At 41.5% G+C, this 20,964-nt stretch overlaps 1 protein-coding gene across 2 annotated transcripts; it reads right to left on the reverse strand.

Moving 5' to 3' along the window:
* Positions 1 to 615: 615 nt before the first annotated feature.
* Positions 616 to 20,551, reverse strand: usp53a (ubiquitin specific peptidase 53a). Of its 2 annotated transcripts, none has more exons than XM_083885784.1 (16): positions 20,374 to 20,551; positions 19,357 to 19,449; positions 19,079 to 19,213; positions 17,774 to 17,884; positions 16,730 to 16,812; positions 16,487 to 16,571; positions 16,099 to 16,245; positions 14,532 to 14,681; positions 12,669 to 12,813; positions 12,007 to 12,153; positions 10,923 to 11,069; positions 8,265 to 9,051; positions 7,357 to 7,424; positions 2,853 to 2,919; positions 2,031 to 2,764; positions 616 to 1,942 (listed from the first exon to the last, which is right to left on the reverse strand). In XM_083885784.1, the coding sequence occupies exons 1-16, from the start codon at positions 20,515 to 20,517 to the stop codon at positions 1,869 to 1,871; spliced, it is 3,117 nt and encodes a 1,038-aa protein (XP_083741910.1). In that variant the 5' UTR covers positions 20,518 to 20,551; the 3' UTR covers positions 616 to 1,868. The 2 variants fall into 2 exon arrangements, with proteins under 2 accessions (XP_083741910.1, XP_083741909.1); XM_083885783.1 differs by having other exon boundaries at positions 12,007 to 12,156.
* Positions 20,552 to 20,964: the final 413 nt, after the last annotated feature.

Raw genomic sequence — 20,964 nt, forward strand, 5'->3', positions numbered from 1 at the left:
GTTTATTTAGTGTGATCATTTAATAACCTCATATTAATCTTCAATATTGTTTGATTGACTTTGTGTGATGAAAGTATGTCAGATATACCTCATTTTAACATAAAGAACAAACCCACGGATTTTTACAAAATGTCTAATTCCAATTAGACAAAAAGGGGACAACATTGGCCATCATCTCAGTTAGTATTTGAGAGGTAAAAACAGGTTGTTGTGATTTATAAGGAAACAGTTGTATAAAAAAAAAACAGAGATGGTTGAGGCAATAAAAGGTACAGAAGTGCAGCAAAATAAATGTGTTTTCAGCAGAATAACAGGTGAAAACTTTGAAATGATACATCCCTTTTCTCCTGAAACATGAGACAACGAGGCATTCAGGAGCTGTCAGCAGATGGCAGCAAAACACCATGTTTCCCCCAATATAAAGTGAACACAACAGGCTGAATAATTCCATAACAGTAGAGTAAGTATTTATTCAGGACAGACATCTTCTCTTTAGAACTACATACTGATCAACTCAGAGGTTTGGAAGAAACTCTGAAATTTGTGCTTTTAAAAAACATAACATGGCTTGACACGTAGATGTGGTTAAATAAAAGTTTATTTAACAGCTGTTAATCAATAAAAAATAAAATAAAATGTTACAAAAAATCTTTAAAGTCAAACAATTGTACAAACCATGGCTCCGATTTTAGTTTTGTCTTCACATAGAAAAATACAAAAGGCACTGTGCATTAGAGTCTGCTGCATAATATATAATATAAAACATTTGGAACCAAAAGTAGTCCACTACTCAGGTTAAGAACAAGTTATTAACAAACAAGCAAGGCTGTTTATTTCTAAATGAAGCTTTTTTTTAATTCTGACATGACCATGTCCTAGCAGAGCAGACAAATAATCAACCAGAAATACAGTGCAAAGCCATATAAAACAGTTGCGATGTGTACAGGGACGTGTCTCATGCCACACTTTTCCACCTAATAAAAACTAGATCAATTTCACATATTTTTCCCCCATCACCGTATTGACCCTGCTCAACCAAACTGGTGGTCAGTATTCATATTTTACACTGATTGTTTGACAGAAGGTGAGGCAGAAGAAAAAAGCCTTTGCTGGTTACTTGTAGAGGTCAATAACTAACCCACCACAGACAAACAAGAATCCAATCTGTAACCTGTCTCACTTTGACACATCTCAAAAGAGATCTTATTGGTCAAAAACCAACGTGGATGCCCTCAAGCTTCATATTAACACAGATCCTTGGGATCCATTTTTTTTTAAGTCGTGCCAGGAGTGTCCAGTGTGTAGAATTCCTTTCTACTTTCAAACACTGTGCTCAATGTTCTTCAAAAATCAACGAAAGGTAAAGTCAAAAACAGACAGAACTAGGACAGACACCTCATAACACTGAAATGAGAGTAGATAGACAAATAAAATAATAAATCCATAGACGGTGACGGTGGATCTGCAAGACAGTGATTATTTCTTCATGTAAAATAAATGTTTTCATCTATTGTGTGTTAAAGTGACAGTTTCATATACATTCTTTGCTCACCCTTTTGCTTTGGAGCACCAAAAGCCCAAAACACCACTGACAACAAATAGGCATAGTTCCTTTTTCTGTACCTGTATGGTGCCTTATACTGTGCAAATTCTCTCCTGTTTGAAAGCTTTTAGTAAATCTTACCAAAGCAACCAAACAGCAAAAAGGACACCTTTCTTCTTTTTTTTTTTTCAATCTCTTTGGCACCCAGTTCTGCTATGACTTCATCATAAGCAAGTACAACATCCCATATGAAAGGAGTTAAACTATGTTGCAGTCAAATTGCACAACAATTCCTTTTGGCATACAGTGACGCTTTAGTTAAAAATCATAGGAAACCATGCTCATCGAGTCCTTTTGGAGTAATTGGATTCCACTTAATCCTGGTCGTCGTAGAATAGCCTGCAAAAGAAAAGACAAAAACCAACAGGTTATTTAATGCAACATTTCCATAAAGGGCCAATGATTCACAAATTGTACTGTGGTATACCTGACTCTGATTGGCTTTTGGAAGGCTCTGGTGGCTGAACATCTGCTAAGGGAAGGGCCCTCCCTTCTGCATCGCTATCCCCAGATGATGCCTGGTCCTCTGTTTTTGTGTAAAAGGCAGGCCTCTTATGGTATTTGGCCCGATACGTGTCTGTCATACAGCCGTCCACAGAAAAGTAAGTGGTGGGAAGAACAATGTCTGACAGAGTAGGGGAGTCAGTACCATCAGCATGCCCAGGATTTGGACTCGGTAGCCTCTCGTCACTCTCGCTGGCTGACAGATCGTTCCTCTCCTGGTCCGATGACCCCGACTTGGAGCTGGCACCGGATGAAAGCCTGTGCTCTGCCGGTGTCTCAATCCACCGACGGAGCGTGGTGTGGGAGAGGAGGGACGAGCCATTTTTGGGGTCACTGCGGGGGCTCGATCGTGTTGACTCCTCAGGCAACTGGGAGTGGACACCAGATGGGTCAGTGTGACTGTTGCCAAAGTTCTTGAGAGGTAAAGGAGGGGGATATCTGTGCAGGGGAAGGCTTAGGTCGGCACCAGTACCAGTCTCCTCTTGTTCAGAGAGGGGTCCGGCAAGGTCATCTGAGCTGTTCCACTCAGAACTGCTGGTCTTAGCTGAGAAAAGAGGCACAGGGCTCACAGGGCTGCCATCCACGTCGTCTTCTTGTTCACTGTCCGGAGAACTGTTCTTTTCCAAAATACCAGGAGTGTAACGGAAGGCTCTTCTTCTGTTAAAGAACAAAAGCACCACAGTCAATATTTTACTTGCAAATACTTAATATAATTTGGACTTTTACAGCTTAAGCTTTGTTTCACCTGTGTATGGGCTGACCAGAGAGGATGACTGCATCATGTGGATCTGGAGATTGTCTTCCTTGTTCACCTAGAATGAAATGAAGCCTCATGAGCATTTTATTGCACTGGACACTAACCTGTAAACTCATAAAATAAAGGAAGGTAACATCTGCCAAGGGTTTTTATTTAAACACAAAAACAATAAACCTTTTTTTTTTTTCTCTATGTCTCTCCAGCAAAGACATGTTATCTAACAGGGTCACAATGAGGACCTTTGCCTGGTGCTGTGAGAGGAAGTACTAAAGCAGCTAGTCTGGCAGAGCGCCCTAAAGCCCCCTATGTACCACTCTGACTGTCTGATCCAACCAAAGAACATGGCCCCTCAAAGGGAATTTGGGTTCATATCCAGGCCCCGGTAGCTTCAAGCTAACAGTATTAATGAAACAATACGAACCTTGCATGAACTGCAGCTAATTAAGAAGTTGGAATGAGCACAAACTAATGAAAAAAAAAAAGTTGGCAATGATGATACATTTCACTCAGTAGACACAAACACATTTTTTAAAAACAAAACAAAACAAAACAAAACAGGTGCCCGGGTGGAAGCTGGTGTGGAGCTTAGCCAAGTTAGCAGGGTGGGTGTTATTTACAAGGTCCGAGACAGACAACAGCTGACCAACAGGACCAGGAAGAGAGTGAATGGTCGAGGACCATCTGCGATGTGTCAGCATACCCCTGTTTTTTTCTCATGTGCTCTCTCAGAGCATTAGCGACTAAATCCTTTGTGCTGGCATGCAATTACACCGAGGTCAAACTCCAGATCCCCTCCACAACACTATTGCATTTTTAAGCTGCTAAATCCATGTGGCAATTCACATTTTGATGCCGCTGATCTGCAATGTTGGCAAGCAACCGTGACAATATCATTCCAAAAAATAAAAAAAAGGATGCAGTGCCTACTGTTTAGAAAATCCCCCTCATCTCCATAGTCATTTGCACTGCCACAACAGCTGGAAACCAAAAGTACAAGGTGACTGTTTTGCGGTTTGCAAGGCTGTCTGTTGTGGTTGAAAAATCGCAAACATCAAATAATCAGTTTTACTCCGTCTAAAATGTGAATCAATTCTTCAATTTCGGGGTTGAGCAGATCGCCACAAAACATTCATTTGAGCAGAATTGTGTGCTCGCTTGTGCAGCTGCGAGTGCCAGCAAAACATGTATTTAAGGTGTCATGCTGTTTACATGGCCTTCTGCACTTGCCTGGGAAACTGTCCATGTACTGTGATTGCATGAATTAAACTGCGGTTCAGTAGCATTTAATGTACCATCTAAATTGCACTGAGCGGTGTTCAATAAAACGTGCCCCTCTCTCTCGTTCCCAAGTTAAGAAGAAATACTCAAGTGGGAAGCTTAGTTCCTATGCTTTTCCACACTAAGAAAATTGTGTGAACTGATATATTAATCTTTAAGATTACAGATCACAGACCCAGCGTTGACCACATTTGGGCAAAAACGGTGACTGAGAAAGTTCAGGAAAGACACCTGTTTGTGGGCTGTTCTCCAAAAAGTTATTCTCAACTTTCTTAAGAGGAGGAAACAGTGACGTGGTTCGGCATCATAGCAATTATTCGAACTGTCAAAGTAAGACATTCCCAGAGGAAACAGCGAAAACTTCCTCACAACAGCCCATTAAAGCAAACCCGTAACTCGGTTTTGAGAGCCTGTAACATGCAAAATTTCTTGACAGGCTTTTGAGGCTTTGTTGATGCGACAAAAAAAAAAAAAAAAAAAAAACTCTACACATATTCAGCTCTAAAGCTGTCAAGTCGAGATTTGGAGTTCTCTGCTTTCTGCTGCCTGGGGTATTTAAAATGGTTGATCATCATTCAGACTCGCATGCAAATTTTGCATTTGGGCTTTTCCTGACTGACCAATGGCCAGACGTTTAAAAAAATCCTTTTGTTTCTGTGTCAATATATCATATAAGCAGAAATGTTAAGCCCTATGCTACAAAAACATATGCAGCAATTCCATTGCATTAAAGCTTTTTGCTTGTAACACCTGTCACTGGTTTGCTACAAGACATCAACAGACCTATTAAGCCGAGTAGCATGAAGTAATAAAAAAAAAACCTTTAAAAGGGAAAAAAGGGCAACTTCACTGTTTATCTTTCTCAATTCAGCATCAGCAGCATGTAAAAAGAAGCAGAAAGCACACCAGTCTTCTGTTGATGTAACAATGAGTGGAAACAGAACCATAAAAGCTTTTGGAGTGTGTTTCTATTGACTCTGCAGGAGCCACCAGAGACAATCAGGCTAAATTAAGGAAACTGTGATTTACTGTCTAGATAGCAGACCCAAGTGTCTGGAATTCCCACCCTGTTTTCCTGAAAGCGGTGACCTTTCACGCTTCATGTTCGGCTACCATATCCATTCGTTTTGATATCACATCAACACTCAAAAGGTCATCGTTAAGGTGATCAAAAAGAGCATTTGACAGCAACAACTAATGTTTAGGAAAGAAGCCCGAGGTCAAAAAGTAAAATGTGCTCTCCCAACCCACCCTCCTACATGAACGTTTTTGGATTGGATTTCTGTACTTAAATGCACTCCTGGTATCTGCTTAGGCTTTTCTGAAAACTCCCTTTAATCTACCACCCCTGAACTCAGGCCAAACTGATGCTGTAGCTTGCAGAGAGCAGGGTGTCTGCAAACTACCTCACACTGATTTTAAAGTAGCCACTAAAGAACAGACCTCTGAAGCTCAATGAGATATTTTAAGCCATGTTTAGGTGTAAAACAAATAAGACATTAACCTGGTTGTGTGTGTGAAAAATTATTTCCTACACATTTTGAGGAAGTCAGAAATGTGGGACCTTGAAATCTATCTATAAAGCAAGTTGTGTCTGTCTGTGTGTCTGTGACGGGCATATCTCGCTAACCGTTAGTCAGATCGCCCTAAGATTTTGGATACGGGTTGAGCATGGCCCGGTGGTGTGCATCCTTGATTTTCAAGGTTCAAGGTTTTTTGGAGTAATTTTAATTTTCGCTGATTTACGCATCACGCTGCACTTTCGCCCGATATATCACGCTACATCAGGCAGTAGGCAGCGGCTCTTCAGCAGCAGCTGCGCTGTCTGGAGCAGGGAGGTGGGAGTGAAGAGACTGTCCTCACTGTGGGTGAGACATTTTCACATGGTTCACCGCAGAACATGGTGTTGTCAGTGTCCATTCACCAATACGCAAGCACATATTTATTTAGCATTAGCATGCTACTATCTTGCAGCTAACTTGGCCAACCTGTTTCCAAAGGTATGCTAGCGAGGCTATGATTAGCGCAGCGAGCTGTTTTGTGACTGTCAGCTACGCTGGAATCTCTTTACAAGGCATATTTAATTTGCGGTGCGCACATACCAACTATGAGCACTGCACTAGTAACAACAGTGCAACAGAGTGCCATTTTCCTTTCTTCATATTTGAATATGACCTTCTCAAGGTTCAAGTCCTGGAATTTTCTGCCCAGCTGAGCACAGCTGGGAGGCCCCTGCCAGCTCACTCATGTCCACCTCTAATTCAGGATTAACTCAGTATTCCCATTGAAGAAAGCAGTGGGGATACTTTCTAGACATTTTGTTAATTTAGGATATTGTTCACTTCTTTCTTTCTCTCTTTCTCTTTCTCACAAAGGTAAGAGTGTCCAGGCAACATATCCACAAACTAATCTCCCTCCATTATGGCAGTAAAATAAAAAATAACTATGATTCACAGCATGACTATCTCAGGTTCATTATTTTTATTATTTTTACCTTTTTCTTTCATCTGAAAACTACTCCCTTTCCCCATTGGATAAAAAGTTGTACTGCCTTCTGCAAAAGATCATTACTCACAACAGTTAATGGTTAACAAGGCCCTTGAGGTTCTTTTTTTCAAAATGTTCCATTTTTAATGAGCAAGAAGGGACAGACTGTGTTTTAGAGAATTCATTTACAAGACAGTTGATTCCATAAAAACAATTTTTTTTCTTCACAATTTAGATTGATGTTGCCTTTAAGTCCATGCACATTTTCCTTTGTGCTGCAGAACATAAATGTTGCTCAGGAAAAAAAGGTCAAGGCCAGTGAGTGAAGAAGCTGAGCACACTTATTTCCATACAGTATCCTCTCAATCAGGCCGTGACCTTAACATTACTGATGGAACAATAAATCAAGGAAATCGCTGACTACTATCGTAATGTTTCAGATCCTTACAACACATGGAAGACTATTAGGCAGAGGAAATCTCTTTAATGTCAGGGCCAAGCCTTTGTGATGGAATCATACTTTACTTTGTGACCTGTGTCCACTTTTGTAACAGACAGGATGTATAATTCTCCTCGAGTTATTCAAGTGTGAAGCTGGAAGTAATGGTTTCAAATTAAACATTTTTTAGTAGACCTACGTAGACCTTTGGTGGTTTCATTTCAACATAGCACATTTCACATGTGCATGCTTTGAAGAGACAGGTTAAAGTGTGACTGATTAACTTACTGGTGAAAAACGTGGAGTGCAGAATGTCAGCCTTCAAATCATCACTGCTTCTCGGTGGGAAGTGATCCCTAAAATAAAAAATAAACTTAATTATTCATAAAGTGTAGACGGCCACAAGATATGCCAGAGCTTGACTTTCCCCAAGCCCTTAAAAAGACGAAGCTGGACCCATGCTAAGACCAAAAAGGGGAAAAGAAACCCATATGACCATAGTTTAAATATTGGATGGTAAGAATGATTTATTATGGGGTTATTTGAAAATAAATCCTGCAACATTATATTCTTTGATGTGTGAAGACAGCACGTAAAAATATCTTACTGTCAAAACAACCCGTACTTATGATATTTTTCATGCATAATCAATGTCTGGCTCCTGCCGTTTTCCTTTTTTAAGTGCAATGCCTTGTGTCTCCTTGAAGTCAACAAAATGAAAAAACTTGTGAAAAAAGTACAAAAGATATGGGGCAATTATCGAAAAAACCATTGAACACATTGTCCAACTTCAGCTCTGAACTCAGTCACAACATCGTAACCATACGGTAAAGAATGAATAATTAAGAGGCACTTAACTGATATTATCAGGAGACCCGCTTGAATAATGCACCAGCAGTTGAGAACGTCTGCTATTTGCTGGCTCAGAGTATAGGAGTTGTCAGCTAGTTGGGAATATTATCCTCCACTATAAAGCCACCAAACGACAGCCCAGCATAATTTGCCCAGAAAAAAAAACAAGTTTGCCAGATCTGCTTTGCGAGCATTAATGATAAACTGAAGTTGCTATTTTTAGAACAGTTTGTTTGTAATGTTCAATTATTTCGAAATGGCAGCACTTTTGAAACAAATACTGAAATGAGAAGGCCATGGGATCATTTTGTAAAAAGAAGTAGAAATGCAACAGTCCATTTTACCTTGTCAGGTGCAGCTCTGGTATAGGCCGCAGGTCCTTGGAAGAGAGGTTCTCGACCACAGGTGAATCGAGATTTGCTGAACCATTGCTTAGCCTGTCGCTACTTTCATATCCAGATTCAGTTCGCTGGATCTTCCAGCTGTCATTCCGCAGTTTCAGAGTTGACGAGCCCTTCGACCTGTCCTTGTCACTGTAGCCACCCCTGCTGTCCGAGTCCAGCGAGCTTCGGCTGCCACCGGTTTCATGCCTCTGCTCGTCCTCGTAGATGGTCATCAGACTCTTAGGTTTGCGTTCCTCCAGGGCTCCCCACGTGAAATCTCTGTCTCGCTCGCGGTCACGAGAGGGCGACTGACTGCTGGGCCTTCTCCGTGGGCTGTGCTGTCTTCGCTCTTGACTGACAGGATTATCACTGTTGCCACGTAAAACACTGTCCACATTTAGAGCCTCCCTCATGGGCTTCCACGGGCGGCTTGTCCTGCTCCGACTGTTCCCTCCGCTTCCAGGATGATCTCGAGAATCCTGGCTGCTGTCAGTATCATATCCATTGGAAATCTGGTCTAGCCTGTGGCTATGATGACCACTGCTTATGCTGGGCACAGTAGGTAGCACTTGGACTCTGGAATGAGAGCGTGGGGGTTCTTGGGAGGAACGCCCGCCATAGTAGGGCGTTCGCTCAGTCCGTGTGTTCCCTTTTCCTTGGCTGCTGTACAGTCGAGTTTCCAGGTGTTGTTTGAAGCCTTTCTCTGGAGGGGAGACGGAGCGGGAGTAGGTCCTGTCGTGGCCTGGATCTGAAATTAAGTAAATGAAGTACCATGAGCTGTTATTCTGTAACAGTTGGAATGGCACTAAACTATATTTTGAACATAAATCATAAGAAACAATTTATAGAATATTATATTTTTAAATTCCTAACAAAAAAAATCCATAATAATAAACTTTAATACTAATCAATCATAAACTTTAATGCTAATGTTACAAGCATTAGCATTTTTTTTTTTTAATAGTGTCATAAATCATGTTGCCAAGATCAAAAGTTGACTTTCATTGACACCAAGACACAAAAAAGAACACAGTAGGTGGGCACAAATTGAGGGAGCGGCAATGACGACAATAGGGTTACAGATGACATTTATGTCTGCAGGTGACAGCAAGGTGTAAATTACGACTATCAGGAGTCAATTTTCTTCTGTGGCGCGTACTCGGGAGGGTAGGCAGCTCGTGTGGAGGTTGCCATGCAGGTCCCCATTGTTGAAAGGTTGCACTTTGGTGTTGTATGAAGAGTGTGTGTGTATATATGTGCATGAATGTTTCCCACATGTGACATGTCTGAACCATGTGGCACGGATGTGTGTCTGCTTGCCCAAGGACACTTCAAAATACATGCCCACACACATCCTTCTTCCAAACTGGTTCAACCAAGCATTTATGTTCCTTAACATGCATTGCCATAACTGAAAAATCTTCTTCAGCTCCCACTATAGGAATACATAATTTCTACAGGCACTGCACAAAGGGTTGGTGAAAGTTGAAAAAGTTTCCATCACTAAGGAAAGCCTTAATTTAACATACCAGCCTCATCTGTCCATAGCACAGTTATAATCAAGAGCTGACTGCCTCAGTCTGGGACAGTGGAGTCATCTAAATCACCAGGAAAAGCAATCTATGGCAACGTCTTTTCAGGTGAAAACAAAAATAATTAAATAAATAAATTCAGCAGTACACTAAACCTTGTCTGCCTTTGGAAATGGGCCCACACGATGGGAGTTCCTGTTCTCTTCGATTTTGCTGACTGTGTGCCAGAGTTAAATCACTCCAAACATTGCTGTCTATGTTCTTTGCTTGTATATATGATACCAGTGTGCTTCTGCTGCCAGCTCAGTGTTGTCAACTCCGCACAAGGCTGTGGATCATTTTGGAAGAATAAATCAATACAGACAGTATCATTTAGAACATTCCCTCAGGTTATTCCACAGTCCAACAGGAGTGGCAAAGTTGCTTTTCCTATCTTTTCGTGCTGACCCAGGGCATAATCCACACTGTGGTCACTTTCACCTCCGAGTTTCTCCTCCTACCTTGCTTTTCATCTACAACAACAACCTCCCTTTAGTCTTGTGAATTCAATCATGATGGGAAATGAGCTTGAGACTAAACCTGGCTACTGCTGTTGACATGGTAGATTTGGGAGAGTGTTACAATCAGAGTGTTCACTAATCCCCTCACTGATACTTAACTGAAAGTATTAAAAGGAGCTGACCAATCAGTCTCCTCATTAGAACTGAAAACTATTTGTAAGAAAAAAGGAGTTAAGATGTTAGTTTTTGAAGTTAAATTCAACAATGAATTAAATTATTCACTAGTTAATTTGTTTTGCAGGGGTTTTGGTTTGTCATAGTGTGTGTTTGTTGTAAATGTTTATTCACACCAGAGCGTGGGGAACCAATAGCTGAGTGGGATGACAGAGTGGGATCAAGGCAGGCTCCAACAGACGTCAGCACTTAATCCCCTTTCTGACACATTGCCCCCGAACTGAGAGTTACATAATGGTTGGGGATGTGGACAGCAAGCCTTATTTTTTTTTTTACAATTCCCTTGTTTATGTTTTATGTGCTGAATGGCATGTGCAGTCTCTGTAGAGGATCACATAATATCTACAACAAACCTCTGTAACGTGTCTCCTGCCTCCGCTGACCACTCCTATCGGGCTCTCTTCTGGCTGGATGCACGCTTCGAACCTCTCCTGCTTTCTGGGCAACTTCTCGAGAAATGTCCCTGAGGCGACTCTTGGGATCACTGGAGCTCATTTTCACTACAAATGTTAAAAAAAAAACATTTCAGGTGTTCACGATGAGGGTCAGAAAGTATGAAGGCAGTATGTAATAAATCTGCTGAATCGGGCGGGGACTTCCACCACTGCAGACACCATTAAAAGTATGTTATCTCAGTGAACATATAGATGTATATTGTCACTACATCCTTTTTCCTTGTCTCTTTTTTTTCACCTCTTAGTCCCCAGCACCCCCCGAGGCACAGAGCACTTGCTGAGTGTGTCGGTAGAGGCTAACTTTACAACGCATCGTTGTGCTGATGTATATGGTACATTTTGTGCTACATTAGGGGAACAGGAGGAAATTATGGCACAGTCTCCTCTCCTCTGTCTCTGGCAGATACTCACTTTGGCAGACATTGCCTTTGAAATGCAATGATTAGTCATGGCGCTGGAAAACGTGATCGTGCTGCGATTCTGCTCGCTGTATAAACTTGAGTAAGTGTGAGGAGAACACGAAGTTAAAAAATAATAATATCCCTGCTGTTTTTGTGGACAATGCTTTTGGATTTTGATATTCACTTGAGCAACAACAAAACAGATTGTGTGAATAATAATTTGATTTTCACGCCTCGGTCTAATTGTATTGGTGATAATGTTTCCTCCTTACAACACAGCTTGACAGACAATGACTCGTAGCTCTCAGTGAGCTTCCGATCCTTGTGCAACATGTAATTATATCATAAGAGATTCAAATTCCCCCAATGCTGTTTCAGTTATTACTTACAAAGTCCATTTACATAAACTAAATATCCTCTGCTCACACTCAATTTCTCCTGTCGATGCTGAAGTATGTAAATGATTTGGCAGCTCTTAGTGACCTCTATCCTCCTTTTACAAACATAGCGACAACTTATTTTGCTTATTCACTTCAAAATACTACATTTTAACAGAAATACTGTGTGTTACTGTCTCTTACCATGTCCCCGTCCTCCGTTCGTCTGAACACTGCTCCTGCTAAGGGTTGATGCAGTTTTCTGTTTGAAAGGGGCATGACCCAAAAGAGCATTCAGATTCTCCCTGGTGAGGTCCAGTTTCTTAGGGGCTGGCACTGGAGAGTCAAGGCCTGCTGAAGATAATAAAGGAATCACGAAGATTAGATATTTTCAAGCTCGGAAAAAATTAAGATTTACTGGGGGGGAAGGGGGGGGGGAGTACGTCTACTTTGGTGTGGTGCGCTGTGAGCGCTGAATATGATTTCCATTTGAGATAAGGTGTACATTTTAATTTATGGAAGTGCTGAAGATGAAATAAAGTTCTGCTTAAATAAACCCCTCCTTAAGAATTTTACAACACTGCGTCTTTTTTTATGTACACATAAGATGCAATTGTTCCTAATCAATCATGGAGGAATATCACACTTAAACTGACCAGTCAAGCGTTCAACACGATCTTTACATTTCAATATATTTAACAAGAGAGTTAGGCTGACGTTGCAGTTACACTTTTCAAGGAGTGTGGCTCATATTCAGTATAATGAGTTTTTTTTTTTTTTTTTATGTAATCCCTAAGGCCCCTGATATCCTCTATTTTCACCATTCTCATTCCAATCAACATGGGCATAGACGGGACACATCGTACCTTGCACTTGAGCCTGGCTGCTGCTTTGTTTCGAGGCATGATCTGCAATAATGGCACTCCCGTCAGGGTTGGAGTAAAAAAGGAGGAGGGGCTGGAAGTGACTTTTGATGCATTTGGTGGCGACATCTTTCCACCTGGAGCCAATCTACCGCAGAAAACAGAAGAACATGTGATCAATTCACATGTAGACATTTTAAGAACATGATAAAAAGCTGGTTTCTTGTTGGGTGACAAAATACAGTGAAACTCTGTTGTTGTTGTGGTGTGTTTTTCCTGGGGTTGGGTCAATCTGAAGATATTACATTTGTAGTATAGTCATAAGGCATCTACTGATATCACCAGCAAGTCAAATGAATGAAATGATCAGCTTGTGTAAGAATTAACTGGTGACTTTGAAACAAAAACCATTTAATCTTCATTGCACATCGTCTTATTTGTGACAGAAAAGAACATAGTGACGTCAAATCGCACAATCACAATAAGCCAAGTTGTGGCTTATTGTGACAGGCACCACAAAGACAAGCTGCAGGCTAACAGATGCTTGTGTGCTACTTAATTAAGCAAATGACAGGGCGGGTGACTGTGGGGTTGTAGGAGGAGGAGAGTAAGAAAGATGAGGTAAAGAAGAATCAATGCTGAGCACAAAACAAAACATGGAAGTGCTGCAGAGGTGGATAAAAAAAAAAAAAATCAAAAAGGTAAAAATGATGGAGGTCTGCAAAATGAGTGCTTAATGTGTTCTATATGGAAATCACCATATAATAAAAACTGCTGAGTACTGTACTGTAGTGTGTCATCTTCTCTTACAACCTTGTACTCTAAGGGCAAACTGTGGCTAAAAATCAACCACCGTTTTAAGAGCAAATGAGGATGAAGTGACCTTTGCACTTGAACGTTTTATTTACATAGACTAAAGGCTATGACATACTGTTACTACAACTGCTGCAACCTTGCTGTCGTCATTACCCGACATATTCAGCCAATAATATTTGTGTCAGCCTGTGGTGTAAAAAAAATATTTTTTTTTATGAATGTTATAAAGTTGTAGGCACTAAAAATGCAGCAATTAGGTTACACCACTGTACACTAGACATCCTGCAGCTGGGATTTGGGGTATTACAGAAATGCTGGCAAATTTCATTTCGGGTATAGACTTGGCAGGCGCTGAGTGCTGTAGCTACTCCATCTCAGTCGGGGGCGGAGATGGTGGAGTGGAGTGTTGCACACGCAGCATAAGTGGCTGATGGACTGACGCAGCGCCAACCAGCCGCTGCACCGCAGTACCCGAGGAAATTGTTGGAATGTGAAAAACAAAAGGTTTGCTCGCATGTGCGCGGCTCAGAAATGAAGCTGGTGTTTGGGAAAAGGAAAGAATAGATTCACGACATACACACTGTACACACACTCAAAACAAATTGCCTGCAAAACACAAATAAATAAATTTTTCACACAGAGACAGCACAAATTCCAATCATTTGCATCTCAGCATTCTTTTAGAAAGATGCTGCTGAAACTACACTTCAGAGTTAGAGAACTGCTGTAGAAATTGGGAGTCCAACTGTTAAGAGCCATAAAGTCTCATCAGCCCAAACGTTCTTGAAGGGTGATCGATGTGGCCCTGATTGGAGTGTAGAGACTGCATGTCACTACTTTTTGCAGGTGTTTGGGAAAAAAAAAACTTTTCCATGTGATAATATTGGAATCTGTTTCGGTATCTGTTTTCAGATCCACACTCAATCAATTACCAATGATAGGAAACAAACAAAAACAGGTAATTGTTCATTGATCACATTAATCGTAATAATTCGTCTTTGAAACCGTAAAACTGACCAATCGTTTCAGCAGTACTGTACATGTTCTGACCTCTTTCACAGTTGCATCATCAAAAAAGACCCATTTGGAGGACTTGGTGTGGAAGGCGAAGGCACAGTAGTGACGGCTGGTATAGCAGATCATCCCCACGAGCAGCAGCTCCCCCTTTTTGGCACGCTCATCTGTTACCCTGTAGAAGAGCTGTATCCACACACACAAACACATAAATATACACTTATCAGCATCAATGCCACAGTAAGTGGGCAGGCAAGTGAGTGATGTTGATAGCTACAGGCGAATCAGTTACTCCATCGGTTCATAGATTAAGTTCTGAGGGAATGAACTGACAATCAGCATGAATAAAGACTGGTTTAAATCAGCACTGCCATAGCACCTCTTACTATCTCGGTTACAATTGTCCACCACAATCTTTGGCCTGAATACTAATAGATGGAGTGGTGTACACCAATTTCATTTGTGTCCATAAAAAGGTTTCAACTATAATTAACTGGTTTCTTCAACTGTCACTGACTCAAAACTAAGTATTTCATCATCTATATCAACAATAGTCAAACCAATTGTCCAGCCCTGAGCAGCCATGTGGAGAAAATGCTTGAAAAAGATCACTTGTTCCCCACACAAGTATCCTGCACAGCCAGTTCTCAGTCACTCCCATTCACTTTCTCAAACAATAGATTTGAGAGCCAATGATGGGGGTGGAGGGCTCCTGTTAAGAACTACCATAGTCACATGAAACCCACCCAAATGAATCAAGGCCATTGTGGCAAACAAGTGGGAGTGGTGGGTATGTGACAAATTCTTCAGATGGTATGCTTTGGAAACACGGGGAAGCTGTCAGAAAATCTGTTTGAGTGCTTCAACAGAACAAGAAGTTACATAATGTGTGGGGCAAATGAGCATGCCCTCATCAATGACCCTGATTGATTTTTCTTTTTTATTTCTGCTCGTGGCCTGATGTAAACAGGCTGCTGGGGAATATTCAGTTAGTCATGTGCCGTAGTGAACATTAACAGCATCCTAACCATGGAGGATGAATAGAAATGCAGCACGCATACCCACGTTTGAGCACACTTGCGATGAAAGAATGTGTGAATTTAAGCAGTGAAACAAATGCTGTGTGTAACCCCCCCCCCCCTTTATCTCAATAACATCTATTCCACCCACATGTTCCCTCAGACAGGCATCCGCACACAAATGCTTGGGTAAACAGAGAGATGAGGGGAGGGCTTTTTGACCAGCTGACCAAGGCCAGCGAGGGCTTTTTGATGTGTGGTGCCTGCCAACTGGGCATAGGGTGCCGACTGCTTATGCAAGAGCTCTGTCTCACAGAGAAATAAATCCCTACTTTATTCCCCACATGTGTCTGATTGCACCAAAACAAACTGATCCTAAGGCAGCAAAAAAATGGACCCAACCAAAAACATACCGACAATGTGAACCAAGTTACCACTAATAATTAGCTCATTTGAAAAGTTTAATTAAATCTTATTACTTGGAGAGCGTCACTCACTCTCAAAAATGTACCAAAACTACCGGGAAACAACTCTAACCGATAAAATTGGAAGTGCACACAAGCTGTTGATTAAATTTGACTCACCGCAGAGAGACTGAGATGAGGTCCCAGAGATCGGATAACATCTTCAGTGAGGTCTGACTGGTCAGAGTCCCACACAAAGCCGATGGTAACTATTTCTGGGCAATTCATGAGGACCCGTCTGATCTTAATCCTCTGACCGCAGTTGCTCTGGAACAGAAAAGCAAAGACCTAATATTTAATATCACCCATTTAACCTTTATGTACATTACAAAAACAGCTAGTCAGCAACAGTGCACACCAAGAATAAAACATGAGATTCTTAAGAGGATGGTCCCCGAGAACGATCCTAAAACTGATCATCAAATGTAACAACCATTTAATGGAGAGTGGTGTAGCCAAATCTCTGATGAAGGCTTTGGCAGCCAACTTGAACATTTTAAACACTTACAGGACAGTTTCGAAGGTCCCCTATCGTACTTGCTGCTTGTAAGAGATCCCCAAATGACTCATCTTTGCGTGGAGGCATCTGTTGACTGAACAAAAAAAATGCAGAGATTGAGGATTGCGGAGGGGGGAAAAAAGAAAACTTTTGTGTAAAATGTCAGCTGAAAAGTTAAACGATGCCCCCGTGACAAATATAGACCGAAAAAAAAAATGACATCAGTGAAGTGTCACGTTGCCTTTCCCTTACCAGAGTGCAGTGGTGGAAATATAATGCACCAGCTCAGTAAACGGCAGTGGGTCGGATGATGCCCCACAGCTGCGACATACAGACTTCACAAGGGAGAGACCAAGGGTGACAAACGCACAAAAAACAAACAAAAATGAACATTTGTGAATCACGCATGTCAGAGATGAATCATAAAGTCTGCATAAAATCGGAAATTTTCACCCTCCTACAAAAAAACTCCCTTTTACTAGTATAAGATTAACATATGCCAGTCTTGTTGCTTTGCTTGCATTTTAAACTGTGGACTCAACAGTGTGCGTTTAGAAACCTCAGCCTTTTTTTTAACTCAGTATCGATATTAAATTTATTTTATAGCTTTAGTTATTTAAGTTATAAATCTCCCATTGACACGGACAGTCATCAGTTAGGCTTTTTGTAATGTTTGCCTTTTGGTGCCTTGAAGTGGAGTAGCAAGAAAATCCACCGACTGTGTCCCTAAGGGATTTAGTCCAAAGGCGCATTATCTGTTTGATTCAGAGATAGAACTGGTTTGGGGACATGGACAGAGTCAGTGAGGGGGCATCACAGCCACAGGGCAGGGTGGTGTCCGTGTTGTGCTGGAATTTATTGTGTACACCGTCTGTGATTTATCTGGCAGTGCTGCTGCAGCACAGTGGAATCAGACCAGAAACACCCTCCTTACTCCATCGGGGCTGCCCAGTATCAAAACATGACGGATTGGATTTCTACTGTCTCAGACAGTGATTCATGTACTCGTCTCTGCATGTGTGTGTGTGTGTGTGTGTGTGTGTGTGTGGGGGGCACAATTGTGTGTGTGTTCAGCTTGTACTGGAGAGGCTGTGCAAAACCAAACACTGTAAAAACACCTTTTTATTAATAAATAAAATAAAAGATTATAATTATAAGACTATAATTAACACCATTAACTCAGATTTAAAAATGTGTCGGCCTGAATTAACATGTTTAACGCCACTGTTTTTTTTTAAGAACAGAAAAACACATGTCCCATCACACATAATAAATGCTTTATATCCTTTGACTCACCTGCTCATAAAGTGACATAGCAAACTTTTGATGTGTGATGCAAGACTTCGAAGTGCAGGCATCCGTCTCCTCGGGGACAATGTGCATGTGGATCCTCTCCAGTATGTTTTCCTGTGAAGTAAAAGGTACATATTTACAATTCTGTTCAAACTTTTCACGATCACCACACAGGCTAAGTATTTCCCCAAAGCAAAACTGCAAAACAATCGGGCATTGTAATTTGAGAGTTGCAAGCCTGACATGGGAAGGAGCACATTTTAAGAGTGACACCATTTTAGCTCCCGTTTCCATGGAGTGGCTTGTGAGTTTATAAAATATTAAGGCAGTGAGGTAGGCCTCTAAAGGTTACAGGCACAACTTCACAGCTTGTTAATCTGGCAGTGGCTAACTCGCTCACATAAATTCTACACCAGCATGCTGCTGCCAGTGCATCACATGATAAATGCTCAAGGGCAAAGATCTGGGAGGGATTGAGAATTAAGATTGTAAACAAAAGTGCGCAACTTTTTCACATACGCTTTTTGTAAGGGAAGAAACACAGCATTAATGTTGCTTTCTCCACATTTAATGAACATTATGTGGTAAGTTTGGAGTATAAATGCTTACACTTGTTAGCCATTAACATACAGTCCTTTCCACTTTTGCTGCAGAGACATCACTCACTTGTGTTTATCCATTGCTGCCTAATTGAACTTCCTCACTGGATAAACACTGACTGTGGGATAAAATCAGCATACAACTTTGCAGCTGGGGTATACTGTCATTAAGCAGAAGTTATCACCAAAATTAAGACTGATGGACATAAGAATACATAGTTGCAAAACAAAGGCTAAAAATGCTGCATGGTCTGTTTTGCATTTGTTAGTTGGAGGCAAAATAAAACTGGATAAAAAAAACAATACTGAAAATAACACTGCAGTAAGGGAAAAAACAAGTTCTGGCTGAACAATGCTTTGCTGTGCCAAAAAATAGCAGAAAACAACGGAACCACAATGAAAAAATGATGACGGATGCATAAAATTGACTTTTAAAACGCACAGAAATGATGCGACATAATGTGGTGGCACGAAAGGGAGAGGTTCAAACATCACTGGCGCTTATATAACCTGTCATGATGCTATTAAGAGGCAATGTGGCAGCGGCTGGTGGGAGGGAAGGGTGGGGACAGTGAAGTGCTCTCAGTGACCTCGCCACACTGTTTATTGCAGTGCATTACCAACAACGCATAAACATACACACATCTCTTTTTTTTCATATGCGAGTCACCCTCTCTCGGGGAAAACCCGGTTTGCCACGGGAACTTACAAAGCACTCTGCAGCATCATCCATGAAGCCCAGCTGGAAGCGGTGCTCGTCCTTAAAGGTCTCTGCCAAGGCGTGACGCAGGTTGTCAGAGGGCAGGGCTCGCTCCCGGCTGTGCTGGAACTGGGAGAAAATGCCCTAAAGAAGAGAGTGAGACTTAATCGAAGGCGTTCGTTACACCATCACTGCTCATTACACACGGTCTCAACATCTGACAAAACATACTTCAACCACACCGTTTCTTTTCTGTATGAGGTTTTATCAAATATACACAGACTTACCTTTAATGCACAAAAAATGCATGACTCTCCTAAACAGAAGTGTCCAGGAAGCTGCCTCAAGCTGCGTCTGAAGATGTCCAGATGCCATAGCACCTGGACAAGGAAAAAAGGATGTTGTCAGAAAGAAAGTGTTCCCTTTGGTTTAGACAGTTTTCCACAACAGAGTAAATAAGGAAACAAAAGACATCAAAATAAAAAATACACACCAGAACAGGCTGCCCTTTAAAAAAATCATGTTGAAGAATGTTAGGGTGTGCTTCTTATGTAAGGCACTTTGGGTACTAGGGCAACATCTACAAGGTCGTAAAAGATGAGGATTAGGCAAGAGAAACGTGTCGCTCAGAGAAACAAGGCTGAAGGTAACGATCATCCTCTCGGCCGACTCGTGAGTCGTCTGACCCTGAGTCACAGTCTCAACACAGTAAACGTGTTACTCACCATCTTGTAACCCACGAGACAAATGCAACCTTTAAGTACACGAATAAACTGTTGGGAAGCTCTGACAAATTTAGACAGTGACTACACATCTCCAGGAAGGAAGCAATAACTCTATAAATAATGTAAACCTCAGAACTTATGACTGTGATATTTCATGTAATACTTGCTATTTTTGTGCAGCTTTAAATATTTCTGAGGAGTATTAAGATTGTACTGAATGTTTTCCTCCTCGACAGAAAACATTACCATGTACTGCATCATTCATCTGAAAGTGGGTTAAATCAAGCAATACTATCGAATACCAAGCAGGGGCAAGACATGCTGATGCATGAACAGGTATTTTTGAGCAGTAGATTTCACTTATGAATCATTGTATGGGCTTTTTGCAGCCTTCCCACTTTACTGGTACAACATTGCTGTTGTGCAGAATGGGAATGTCACCACCGGGTGTCACGAGATTGTAACACTATCATGTGGAGGTGATAGGTTTAATCAGCAACTCATTTGATACTGCTGATACTAATCTAACGGACATTTACTTGTATTTCAAAGCTACATACTTTAGCAGAGCAGACCTACCTGCACCGCACTGTTGAGGAAGCAGCTGTTCTGGCCCGGCTCGTTCAGCAGTCCTTTGGTGGGGGCCAGTGACAGCATGCTCCCTGGCTGGTACGATTTCCCCAGATTGCCGCCCGGCTTCCTGAAAAACTTTGCCCATGCCATTGGATAGTGGGGTCTGCCTTCAAAACAGGTGTGATGGTCAGACGACAGGACACTTTGGGGCTGGGATCAAATCCCTTGGCCCCTTCAAAAAGTGAGTCCCCAACAGTTTGGGTCTATGTAATTCCACAAGCTGCAACGGCGGTCCTACTACACATGGGCTTCTAATCCATTTCTGCAGCTCATAAGGGAGGTGCTTTCACTTTATGTGCAATTGAGAAGTTTAAAAAAAAAAAAAGTTTTAAAAAATTGCAAAAGTTATTACAATCCCAGTCTTTGCTTTGGGAACTCTTTGTTGATCAGCGGTCTGACACTTCTGATAAGATGCGTTTTGACCACGAAGGAGCACACATTAGTCATTCTGTTTTCTTGATAGTCCTACAAAAGGCTGTGATGAAGTCCAGTAGCCAGATGTTGCCACAGTGTCCTGATGCAGTTGTAGATATTCAG

The sequence above is a fragment of the Microchirus variegatus genome, assembly GCF_963457635.1.
Source record: "Microchirus variegatus genome assembly, chromosome: 2".
NCBI classification, from domain to species: domain Eukaryota; kingdom Metazoa; phylum Chordata; class Actinopteri; order Pleuronectiformes; family Soleidae; genus Microchirus; species Microchirus variegatus.